Genomic DNA, 13,642 nt, shown 5'->3' with positions numbered 1-13,642 from the left:
CAAACCCAAATCCATTATTTCCCCCATTATTTGAATTGAAGAAACTGAGGCTTAAAGAGGCTAATTAACTTACCCAAGTCCCACAAGAGAAAAGGTAAGACTCCAGCCAGGTGCGCCTACCACCAAAGACCATGCCGTTAACCATTTAGGTCACAGCCTCCAGTCCTCCAGCTGGTAGACAAACAGCGAGTAGAGGGAAAGGGACATTGCCAGGTGCAAGGAGGCTTATCTGGCTGCCCTGGGGAACACACATGCAGCAGATTCAAACTGAACATTGTTCGGGAACCGACCATGTGCCACGCGAGAGGCTGAGCACCTACATAGGTTATTTTATTTATTCTCACAATCACTCCAGGTTTGAACTTATTCTTTCTACTTTATTGATGGAGAAATAGAGAAGCTAAGTATCAAGATCACTCACACAGCTGATAAGCAGCAAAGACCATATGGTGAACTATAAATTGAGCAACTATGCACCAACAGTGGATTTTAGAAGATTTTCCTCCTCAGCGCTATTCCCCAGTGTGAGTGCTCTTTGGTCAAATTGACAATGAGAAATGTCAATTTCCAACAACTTTTTCTGACCAACCCCAATCTTCAGGGAATGTCTTTTGACCAAACCCTGATAATATTTAACTGAAACACTAATGGACACTGCTAGAATTAAACACCATTTAGAAAAGGTAGACCAATAGAAATGCAAAGACACAGCACTAGGCACTCTGTGGAACTGGGGTATATTCAGACTATGTCCAACTCAAGAGTGGCCTCTCAAGGCAAATTATATGGCTCAATGCTGGGGCAAGCCAGGGTTGTAAGAGCCAAATTAAGGATTAGCTTCCCAGTAAAATTGAATTTCATAACTCTTTCCTCAGGAGATCAGGGATTATCTTCCCAGCATGCACTTTGGAACGTGAGTTTCAGCCCACCCGCAAGGTAAGTTTAGCTTTCAAATTCTGGATGCAAAGAAATCTTAAGGCTGTGATCATTAGCAAAGAGAAAAACCTCTGAAGTTCCCATCATTAAATGAAGACCCACACCATCTGTTCCATCCTCTGGGGAAACTGTCACTTGTCCTGCAGCTCTCAAAGAAGGAACAAGGGTGGGGACCTGGGAAGCAATACTGGACAGTGTGACAGAGAGGCAGGAAACCTAGATGCCCACCCCATTCTGCTGTTCACTAGCTCAATGACCTCAGACAACTCAGAGAATCTCAGGGTGGCAAAGAATATTTAAGGTTTATTAGTCCAGACACTTAACTGATGGCCGAATCACTTTCATAGCATGACTGCCAAGTGACAATTGAGTTTACACTTTACACTCAAGTGCTAGAAAAAAATCATTACTTCCATTCCCTCTCCAGTGCTCTAGTACCTCTGAGAACCCTGGAGAAAGAATCATCAAAACCTGATGATTGGAGTTTGGAAAAAGCCTGAAGTCTGAAAGGCATCAGCTCTTAACAATCTTAACAATACGAGAGGAGAGAGAGGTCACTGCCCATCTCCGTGGAAAGCGCTGTCCATTTTTAATGAAGGTTAAGTGGTCATGTAAGGTTACAAACAAAATTTAAAAGATAAATCCCTGACATAAACGACTTGCCTGGAGTGAAAGGAAAACAAATTTTGAGACTTTAAAACAAAGCTTTCATATACTGAATTCAGATTTAAAGAAAAGGATATTTAAAGTATATGGCTTCCATGTGACAAATAAAATGAAATGATTACACAGCAGTATTATTTAATTTTGGCTCTGGACTGGTGAAGAGCCACAAATCGTCATTAGTCTGCAGGGAGAGAGGAGCTTGCTCTAGGATCTAAAGCCAGTGTGTCACTTAGCACAGTTCACTTCAGTAGGTTGTGTGCATGTGGGTGTGAGCAGGCACTCTCATGCAAGAGACGCTCAGTGAAAGAAGCAGCACACTGAATTACATTCTGGTGCAAGACCCTCCTAATCCAAATGGCAATAAAGAGTTTATAGAAAGGCCTCTTTGTGCAGCACTGTTAGAAAATAATAAATTGGGTGTTTTCTTTTTTCTTTTCTTTTTATTTATTTTTTTTATACCAGGGATTGAACCCAGGGGTGCTTAACCACTGAGCAACACCATCACATCACCAGTCCTTTTTGTTTTATTTTGAGACAGGTTCTCCCTAAATTGCTCAAGGCCTCACTAAGTTGCTGAGGCTGGTTTGGAACTCATGATCCTCCTGCCTCAGCCTCCCGAGCTGCTGGGATTACAAGCATGCTCTACTTGCCCAGCAAATTGGGTTTTCTACATAGATAGGCACATGGAATCCAATGACCATTTAACACGTCTTTCTTCACACCTGAAGCTTCAACCCATGAAACCACCCAGAAGAGACCCACTGTCACAGACAGAAGCTGATGCCTGGTCTCACCTAATCTACTGCAGCACTCTCTAGTGGGCCCCTGGACTCCAACCTAACCCAAGCCAGCCTCCACTGCTCCAAGCATCTTTTTGAAACATTTCTAAACACTCACTTCCCTGCTTGAAATCCTCTGAGATTGCCCCAGTGTCTACTGCAGTGTCCTAACCCTTTGAGTTTGGTCACCAATTATTTTCTGCCCCCTTTCACCCCTGGGATTACCAGGCACTCCCCGAACACATCACATTCGTGAATCCCTCTGTGCTTTACCTCACATTGCTCCTCTACTTCAAATATTCTTTCCTTTCTGTCCACTGAATTCATCCTTTACCCATTCAGATAATGACTTTGAAAGTTTCACCATCTATCCCAAAATGAACTTTGTCCAGATCTTTGCATGTCAGTGACATCATTATTAACATTATTAACATTATTAATTCCAGAACTTCACAACTCCTATCTGTACATTTAACAAGTTATTTAACATCTATCAGTTCCTCTTTCTTTAAAATGGTAACAATAACAGTACTTCCTTTGTAGGATTGATGTGAGGATTAATTGAATCTATGTAAAGTGTTTGAACAGTGCCCAACATATAGTGAGTATTCTTTAAGCTACTGTGTCCCAAAACAGTGAATACCACATCTCTGATATTATTGTTTTCATGTCTGTTTTATCTAACACGTTGTAAGCTTTTTAGAAGATAGACCTTTCATATCTACCCCTGGCACAGTGTCTGGTGCAGAGAAGGCACTAAACAAAATGTTTGCACAAGAAATGCAGCAGGATACAGGTGGGTGGAACCAGGAACTGAGTGACTCCAGGCACCATCTGAAGTCCTTCAGAAATTGACTCCAGGCCTACATCCCCCACCTTAAGTCACATATCTAAATAGCTACCACCCTCAACTCAGACTATTCTCTTCTCTGTCCCCTGGAAAGTGTCTGTGCTTTTCCACCTTCACTGTTGTCCCAGAAAATGCAAAAGAAAGTTGCCTGCCCTTCCTGACCATCATCTCTCAGACACTGCTTCAAACACATGGGAGCTCGGCACAGTGACGAGAGTCCTGGACTCACCAGCAAAGGGCCTTGGCAGCATTCCTGGCTCATCTACTGACCAACTTTGTGATCTGGGGCAAAGCCCTGAATATCACCATTTCCTCATGGGTGACATGGGACACCATTTCCATCTACTTGTTACAGGGATAAGCCTGCAACACAGGAATAGGTAGTTCATATTACAAAGCACTAAGTGAACAGCAAGAGCTATTACTAGATGTCGGTAGAAGCTATTAATTACCAGGTACTTGTTCACTGACAAGCACTAAGCTAAGTGCTTTGTGCTTTATCTTAGTTAATCCTATAACCAACGGAGAAGCTGCCATCATCTCCCACAGTAATTAAGTTAACCATGACCAAGAGAGGCTGATTCTGCCTGGCTTAAGCTAAAGGAAGAAGAAAGAGGAGGAGGAGGAGGAGGAAGAGGAGGAACAAAAGTAGAAGAACAACACAGCAGCCAAAGCAAGGACAAGGAGAGGGAGAGAGGATGAACTTTTTAAAGATGCTGGAGTTGCTCGAAGAACTAATAACTCCAGGCGGTCCCAGGAGCTGCAGCAGCAGGTGCAAGTGGTCCCGCCCTCCAGACTGTGGACTTAAAAAGCACCTCCTACCAGTGTTTTGAGTATTGTAGCTTCATTGTAAGTTTTCAAGTTGAGGAGTGTCTCTAGTGAGATAGAGCCCAATCTCATGCTTTCAAATCCCTAGGCTAGAGAAGTCAATTGACAAGCAGGAAGAGAACTACACTGTATGTTTATGAAAACGGGATTGTCTAGTGAGCCAAAAAGACACCATTAGAAGGATCTATTCCATTCCCATTTTACAGGTGAAGATCTGACCTTAGAACCCACATTTGCCCAAGATTCCACAGCTTGTAATTGTGAAGCCAGGTGACAAGCCAAGTCACTGGTATTAAAGCAAGAACTTGGAATCTCCCCACTATGCTGCTTACTTGCCAAAGAGATGGGTCCAGGAAATCACCCCATAATATTTTCACTAAGTTGTCAAAGTGTAACACACCACCTGTATGACCTTCAGAGGACATCCGTGGGTGGCTGTGAGCGGGCTGCAGCCACCCTACTAGGCCTAGGCCCTTCCTGCTCCATTCACTAGTATTGTGATTGAGCAGTTTGGTTAACTTCTTGGGACTCTTCAATACAGTTAAAGGACTTAAAACCATGCCTGAAGCAAAAGACCCACAGCAGTCAACATAACCCTGAAGAAGAACTAAGCTGAAGAAACAACACTACTCAGTTTGGAAACTGATAATGAAGTTACTGTACTCAAACAGTCTGGTTTTGATGAAAGAATAAGTGTGTGGATCAATGGGACAGAATAGTGAGCCCAGGAACAGAGTCACACAAAGACACCAGCCTATTGACAAAGGACCAAAGGCAATTCGTGGAGAAATGTCCTTTTAACAAAAATGTACTCAAACACTCAGGCATCCATATGCACAAAATAAATAAACAACCTAATGCAGACCTTACATCTCACAAAAATTGCTCAAACTGTTATCATAGCCTTAAAGGTAAAAATGCAACTATAAAATTCTAGAAGAGAACAAAGGAGAAAATATAGGTGACCCTTAATTTGGAGATGAGTTTTTAGATATGATACCAAAAGCAGGATCCGTTTAAGGAAAAAAATTGTTAGGTTGGACTTTATTAAAATGAAAAACATCCATGTTACAAGAGATACTGTTAAAATAATTAACAGTTATAGACCCAGAGAAAATATTTGCAAACAGGTATATGATAATTGACTTATATCCAAAGAACTCATAAATTCAACTATAAGAAAATCAATAATGGACAAAAGATCTAAGCAGAGACTTCACCAAAGAACAAATGTAGGTGACAAATAAGCAAATGAAAGAATGTTGAGGTTCATTTGTCACAGGGAATTTTGAAAGAAAATAAATATGAAATACTACCACATGCCTAGTAGAATAGCTAAAACACTGAAAATACCTATTGCTAGAAAAGAAATGGAGTCACATGAACCTCATTCATCGTGGTGGGAATGCAAAATAGTACAGGCATTTGGAAATAGTTTGGCAGTTCCTTATAAAGGAATTGCAGCCCTATTTACCCATAAAATTTGAGAACTATATCCACACAAAAACCTGCCTGCAAATGTTACAACAGTTTTATTCAGAATCACTAAAATTGAAAGCAACGAAAGTCCTTAAATGAGAGAAGATATAAACAAATTGGGTATATACATTCAATGGAACATGATTCAGGCACAACAAGCATGAAAAGACATGGATACATCTTAAATGTATATCGCTAAGTGAAAGAAGTTGGTTTGGAAAGGCTACATACTATACAATTCCAGTTACATGACTTTCTGGAAAAGGCAAAACCATAGAGACAGTGAAAAGGCACGTGGTTACTGGGGATTGGAGGAGAGCTGAACAGGTGAGGAGATGCAGCACAAAGAATGTTTAAAGTGGCGTAGCATTCTGCCTATTACCACAATTGTGGCTGCATAACACTATGCATTTGTCAAAACCCACTGAAATCCACAGCCCAAAGAGTAAACCTTAATATATGTAAGATTAAAAAAAAATACTTAGGGGGTCAGGAGAACCCAAGAATGAAATGCAGGATGCGACAAATCAATCTAACTGTATTACAAATTAGGAGGCCCTCACTAAACGAGGTACAGGGAAAGGTGCTATGTAAGTAGCTTTGGAAATGAGTGGAATCTGTAAAACCAAAAGCAAAATAAACTGCACATAAGCACTGTACTCCAGTTGACAAAGCTATTTCCCACAGGAGTATGAGCTAACAATTCTGATACTGGTCAACATGTATATTGGAATTGAAAAATTACATACATGCATGACAGATGCAGGGAGCTGAGTTTATCATTTGGGTAGGAGATCACAGAGAAGCCAGGGGAGAGGCTGGAATGATGTATGAGACATGGATTAGAGTCGGAGACATGCATATGAACTCATGTTTTCTACATGCATCTGTAGATTGATATGCACACGTATATTTCCTTGTTCTCTCAGGGCTCATAAACAATATCACCCCAGTACCAACAAGCCACCAAGACCCCAGATCTTGGTTACTGTCATCTAATTAAAGAAGCCAAGGCTCCTTGGAACTAGGGCAGGAGATACACTTGTCAGATGAGCTTGGAGTGGCCAGAAAGTAAGAAAGTGTTCAAAACCAAATAAAATCCCACAATGATGGCAGCACGTCAAAGGGACACAGGAGCCAATTGAAAAACCTCTCGGTGGCCAAAGCTGGAACAAAATTAACAAAATAAAGTTATATATGATTAAAACCCAAAATATTAAGTTATAATATTTTGATAATACAAATTAGCATCTGATTATTATAATTCTCCATGAATCCATTCTGATAGAATAAGCAATTGACTAAGTCAATAAATGAGGGAGAGCAGATAAATTTCCTGTGCCAAGGAATTCCAAAGAACTTGTGCAGATGCTCTGCCCTCGAGAAGGTGGGGGATAACTCCCTGTGCACTGAGTTTGGACAACATATGGCAACTTTCTTCTGGAAGTACAGTGTAAGAAGGGTCAGTGGGGACATAGCAACTCTACATGTGGACACCAACAACGTAAGTCATGTTGATGACATGTTTCCTACTATGATGTGCTAAGGATGTCATTTTATCTCTGTGAACCTCTCCTCAAAAATCCATTCACCCAGTCTAATCATGAGAAAACCTCAGACAGATTCCAACAGAGAAAAATTCTACAAAATATCTTGACCTGTGTGCCTCAAAACTACCAAGGAGGTCAAACACAGGAAAACCTGAGAAACCATCACAGCCAAGAGGATCCTAAAGAGACATAATAACTAATGCAGCTTGGTATCTTTGAATTTAGAGTGTTATTAATGAAGTTAATATTGGTTCACTAATTGTAACAACTGTGTTACACTAATGTAAGATGTTAATAGAGAAAATGGGGAACCCCACTGTCTGCACAGGTCTTCTGTAAATCTAAAACGGTTTTAAAACATAAAGTTTCTTAAACAAGCAAAAATAAACCATCCCTGGCACATAGTACCTCCATATATTATTATCTGGTAATGATGGTTTTAGTCAGTTAGTCAGTTTTTTTGGTGCTGTGACTAAAGGATCTGTCTGACCAGAACAATTTTAAAGGAGGAAAAGGTTATTTGAGGGTCTACTGTTTCAGAGGTCTCAGTCCACAGACAGCTGACTTCATTCCTCAGGGCTTAAGGTAAGGCTGAACATCATGGTGGAAGAGTGGGGCAGAGGGAAGCAGCTCACATCGTGATCAGAAAGCACTTGCCAGATATAAAGATATACCCCATAGCCACGCCCCCAGTGAACCACTTCCTTCAGCCACACCTCACCTGCCTCTTGTTACCACTCAGTTAATCCCATCCAGGATTAATTCACTGATTAGGTTAAAGCTGTAACCCCATCATTTCTCCTCCAAACCTTCCTGCATTGTTTTACATGTCAACTTTTGAGGGACAGCACATCTAAATCATAGCAATGGTGGTGGTATTCATGGCTGGGGTGGAGAGGACTTGCTAAAAGAATCCTTTAATTTCTTCCATGGAAATTTAGGTTCAAACACCTGGGAAAAAAGCAGTCACTGTGAAGCCACCACAGGACAATGGATCACAAACCCTGCACCAGGAATGGCAGGGCCGGCAGCAATGTTATGGATCAACACTGGAGCCTTCTAGGGAGCAGGACACCCCCCATCTCCACGAACTGAGGAAAGATCACCCCCACATCCTCTAAGGCAAAAGAACTGGAAGCGTTGATCTCCTCCCCGCAAAAGTGGAAATTTACAAATTTCAGTCAAGAGATACTTTGCAGGCAGAAGGAACAAGCATCAAGGAACTGACCCCACAGGGCACTGCCAGATGACCTAGAAACCCTGGGTCAAAGTGATGGTTTCATTCAAGAACAGCACTCCTTCTGTACCCAGTGAGTGCATCACGGCTTATATTTACCTCGGCTGAAGTCTAAATTCCCTTCTAAGTGGGAAATCTCCTGGGAAGCTGATCACACCAACCATGGGCACTCCTGCTCTCCCAAAATGAGCAAGAACAACACACCGAGTACTCATCTCCTGTCAGATCTCCGTACCAGCATGCTACTGCCACGTTTAAACCAGGAGCGTGGGAAGAGGGAAAGAGAGGAGCAGACGGTGGGAGCATGCTAAATGTGGATGCTCCTGCAAGTGCAGAAAGCCCCAGGGTTACAATCACATTTCATTAATGAAACACAAATAAGCAGGGACTGCTTAATTTACAACAGGAGTTTCCAGACATTCGTCTTCCCCAGCCTGGCTGGATTGGAGAGTGTCCTCATGTTCACAGCACCTGGAAAGTGGAAGTTGAGACACAACGTAGCATCTTAAACGCAGTGTGCTCCTAAGGACTTCAACCAAGAAACAACCGGAGTTTTTCCCGCTATTGCTGCTTTGAGAGTGACGAGAGTGCCCTCTTGTGGGGGAGACTGGGCCCTGCATGCAGGGTGCAAACCTGTGCCCGACCAGGCACACTGTTCATGGTCAAGGCAGGCTCCTCAAATTCATGTAGTTGGTTCCTGCTCTCAGTTTTCTCCTCTTCATCATCTTTATGGTGTTCCAAGAGAGAATGGTCTACCCACATAAGCACAAGAAAATTCCTGTGGGAAAAGAATAGACCCATTTTCAGGCAGACTGGGGGGAGCGGGGGTAGTGGTTTCACTTTTCTCCTGATCAGTCAGTGTTTGGCTGGGTGTATAGCTCACCCTCATCACTAAAAAAACCATCCTTGCTGCAGATCTCAGGGCTGACATCTCAGTGCCATTCACAAGGACCAAGCCAACACTAAGCCAGGGGGAGGGTCTTAATGAATACACAGAAATAGGAAAAGTTGCCCATTTCGAGAGCCCCAACTCTGGACACCACCAAAACCCAGCAGCCAGGAGCATCATTTCAGACAGAGGAAAATGAGAAGTGGAGAGTTCAGAGGCTTTGCCTGATGCAGAAAATGACTAACTGTCCCCTGTCTCAGTCACCACATTAGAGGACAAAAATAAGTTACTCCAACAGCCACATTCAAATGTATTACACAAAATATAATTTGTTTAAAAGTTAGAGGCACAGGAAAAACTGTTGCAACAGCAAAACCAGAAAATTCTGACTTTGGAATATAAGAAGTGAGCCCTCCTTTGCCTGAATTCATTCCAGGTTCTATTGAAATGGACAAGGAATACTAAATATGCCTGATTGAAATTCCCTCCCCCAGACAGCCTCGCTAGCTGGATACAGCCATTGGTCTAATTTGCATGCACACATAGGTGAGGCCTGGAGCTGAAGCAGCTCTGGGATAGCACCTCTCTCCAGGGGCTCACAGGCACTCTCTGGCAAGCCTATAAGTTTAGGAGCCCAGGGAAAGAAGCAATGGAGTGCCTGGCTTAGTTTAGGTTACTGTAGCAGCAAGAGAGTAAAGGTCTGGGGATGGAACATTACTCACATGCTTCCAGGCAACTTCGTATCATGAAAATAGCCAGTAGCTATACACACACACACACACACACACACACACACACACACACACACAAATATTCTCAAAGATAGTCAAAAGAAAGAAAATGCTAATTAAAGTAAGGATGTCATATCATTTTTCACCTATCAGAAGGGCAAAATGGAAAAAAAAAAAATGACAAACTGACATATCCATTATCACAGAGCTGAGGAACGAGACACCAGAACTCACTACTAGCAGGAGAGTAAAAATGGGTTTCCCATTTCTGGAGACCAGATGTATCCAATACCTTAGAAAATGTGCATATCTTAAGACCTGGCAATTCCCTTTTGGGAATTCTAAAATAAAACTGAACAGCCTTTTCCAACATGAATATCCCCTTTCCAAAAGTGTATGAATGATCGCACAGTGGGATTTAAATTTGTGGCTCCAGATAAATAAGAAAACAAAGGCAGCTTTCATCTACCAAAGAGCATGAAAGAATTAACACAAGTGTTGTTGGAGCCTCCAGACCTTTCTCCACTTTTCTGTAGACACATTATATGGCTGATCCCATCACTGGAAATCTCTGCCCAAAAGACCAAATGACCTGTCTGGTTTCTAGGTAGTTTTACAAGTTCAGAATCATTTACAAGCACTGTATTTCCAAATTAAAGAACTGTGGGCTTCAGGGGTCATTTGTTTCTGCCAGAAGGCCACAGTCAATAGGCATGGAAGACCCACAAATTCTTCACTCTGAGCTTTGCCAAAGGCCTGTGGGCATCTCACAATCTAAGAAGAAGCCCAGATTTACCTGGCAATACCTTCTAAACAACCCGGACCCTTCATCTCAAGGAGCTACCCAAGAGTGACCCGCACAGGGCAGGTACCTCAACACCCAGCTGATGGGGCATGTTTAGAAGTTGCTCCTCTGTGATAAATATTTCCTCAACATCTCAAATAACCTGGACAGTAATGAGGGCTCATTAAGGCAGTGGCTGCAGGGCTCTTCTAGAATGGATCAGCAGTGTCCTTGGAAAAGCAAAAAGCTAGAAGCCCAAGTAAACACTTAAGACGTGACAATGACAAAAAGACATGAATAATAAATGCCTTCAAAAAATGTGATCTTCCTGGGAGACTTTATTTATACACTCAGCCATTTCTTGCTTTCTCTGGCTCTCAAAGAGGAGTTAATCCCTTTGACAATTTTTCACTCAGAGAAAGACAAAGGAATCCATGGTGGGAAGGAAAATATTGTTCCATGAATCAGGTACAGAATGACTCATGAATCACCACAAATTTTAATTTCTGCTGTGAGTAGCCAAGGGGAAGAGCACTGGAGCAGGAGTCAGCAACAGTGATGCAAAACATAGAGCTTCACAGAGACCAGACTATCATTATTTGGGCACAAAAGCTCAACTGCAGCTGGAGTCTTCTGAAATAGCCACCTCTGTCCCCAGTCTGCTGTGTGCATAGTCCACCACTAGCCTATTCCTAGAGAAATCTCTGTGCCTGTTGGAGATGCTTTAGTTGCCATGGTCTGGATGACACACAGAGGTGGGACCCAAGCAGGGAGTGGATCCTGCTTATCACCCTCCAGACTCACACACTAGGCGATGTTTCAGTCTTACCAACACATAAGCCACCAGTCTTACCAACACACGAGCCACCTCAGAGGGAATCTACCGGGCCTTGTGCAGCAGGAAACTGGAATTATCCACAGAAAACCTGAATTCACAGGGGAAGGATGTAATAAGGAGAGAATATGGTAAAACTTCAAGGAAATACCAATGCAGGAGATGTGAATAATAAAAAGGTAGAAGGCAGTTAGTAGGAACTAACATCTACCCAGACTGAGCCTCGAGGAAACCAAGTCCACTGGTAGATTTCCAACCTGCAACAGAAGAGTGTTCCTGATTATCACTGTTGACCTTACCTGACACCATTTAAGAAGAAAGTAAGCAAGAACAAAGGAGAAAAGGTCAAAGAGGAAAATTAGAGTTAACTTGAAAGAATGCCTCTCACACCAAAGCACTCAACACTCAATGTAAAAGCCAGCCCACCAGGGCAGTGATTCATGAAGATGCCCTTACTAGGAACTTTAATAAAGAGGCTCTTAAATAGGAACTGTAAATAAAAGTATAGGATCTGCAGAGCTCTAAGATCTTAGAGATAATCTGACCCAGCCTCCTCGTTGTGCAGAGAAGGAAATGCAATACGTGTGATGCTGACTGTCAGCACGCTGAAGAGCCAAGTCACCTCGTTCTTTGTGGCAATGTTCCACTCCCAGAAGAAACTCAAGTTAGCTTCCCCCTACCCTCAGAGATCCCTGGTTCTTAAAAATCTCACTATATAACTCAGGAAATGTCACTCAACACATCAAACAGCTCCTACAGCTACCATATGATCCAGAGATCCACTTCTGAGTGTACATCCTAAGGAAATGAAGTCAGTACGTCAAAGAGATGTCTGCACTCCATGTTTATGGCAGCACTGTTCACAGCAGTGAAGAGAGGGAATCAACCTAAGTATCTATGGACATGAATGGCTAAAGAAAACCTGATTTAAATGCACAGGAGAGTATTATTCAATTTTAAAGGAGAAAATCCTCTCATTTGCACCAAGAGGGATTAACCTAGAGGATAAGGACGTGAGGTGATGCACATGTTAATTAGCTTCTTTGTGATAATCACTTCACAATGCATGCATACATTAAAACATCATGGTGGACCCCACGAAGACATACAATTTTTGTTTGTCAATCATATCTCAGGGAGCTGCTCCTTTGTTACAGGTGTGTTTATAGACTAATAGGAAATGCCAGGCTCCCCAGGAATACACTCTCTCCCACTGCACTCCAGCGAGCAACCTTCAGCCTAGACCTGGTGGAACCATGAGCTGCTCATTGTACCTCGTTGAGTGGCTGGTTATGGCAAAACTCTGCATATTTGTCTTTCAAGCAAAAATTATTTGACTATTATGTGTCAAGCACACAGAAATGCACAGAAATGAAAACAATTTGAAACTGAGGTCCCCACATGCCACAAAAACAGCAACATTAGGGGTACCTTTGTCACTGAAAGAGTGTTGGCCAGTTACCATAGACCATCTTCCAAATTTTGCATTAATTATCTAATCTGATTCTAGCAAGAACACTATGAGGCAGGCATTGTTATTCCCATTTCACAGATGAAGAAACTGAGACTTAGAAAAGGGAAATACTGCCAGATGCCAGACATAGTAGTCATTCCAGCTACTCAGAAGGCTGAGGCAGTAGGGTAGCAAGTTTAAGGTCAGCCTGGGAAGCTTAGTAAGACCTTGTCTCAAAATAAAATTTTAAAGGGGGCTGAGGATGTAGCTCTGTAGTAAAGTGCTTGTGGTCATGCAACTAGTGAGTGGGAGGAACTGAGACTACAGTCCAGTCTCCCTAATCTACCTCCCAAATAAATATATAATTTCACTCATTTAGTTAATTCCCCATTCAAACAGAACAAATTTCAGGTGGTGATATGAGAATAAATGGAAAAGCTGTACTAGAAGGTCTGGGGGATTAGAGAGGGCTCATGAGAGAGAGGACAAGTTTCTACTTGGCCTCTGCTGAGCCCCCGGGGACAGGAGTTTTGCCATAGAAGAAAAGAATGACACACTTTCCTGTGGCTGGATGGAAATCCAGTGTCAGCAGCCTGATACACACGAGGCTTACTGTGCAAAAATA

General features: G+C 42.4%; 1 protein-coding gene across 2 annotated transcripts in view; it reads right to left on the bottom strand.

Moving 5' to 3' along the window:
* Positions 1–13,642, bottom strand: part of ST6GALNAC3 (ST6 N-acetylgalactosaminide alpha-2,6-sialyltransferase 3) — a 576,783-nt gene that overhangs the window by 481,664 nt on the left and 81,477 nt on the right. Inside the window, exon 2 of one of the 2 annotated variants that reach the window (XM_079129192.1) lies at positions 8,797–9,103. The exons of the other annotated variant lie outside the window; for it this stretch is intronic. Coding sequence (XP_078985318.1) covers positions 8,797–8,829 — 33 coding nt within the window. The 5' untranslated portion in view covers positions 8,830–9,103. The remainder of the gene's footprint in view (positions 1–8,796; positions 9,104–13,642) is intronic. 2 annotated transcript variants of the gene reach the window in all.

The sequence above is a fragment of the Sciurus vulgaris genome, assembly GCF_902686455.1.
Source record: "Sciurus vulgaris genome assembly, chromosome: 1".
Classification (NCBI taxonomy): Eukaryota; Metazoa; Chordata; class Mammalia; order Rodentia; family Sciuridae; genus Sciurus; species Sciurus vulgaris.
Note: the sequence above shows the minus strand (reverse complement) of the source record. Positions and strands in the feature narration are given on the sequence as shown.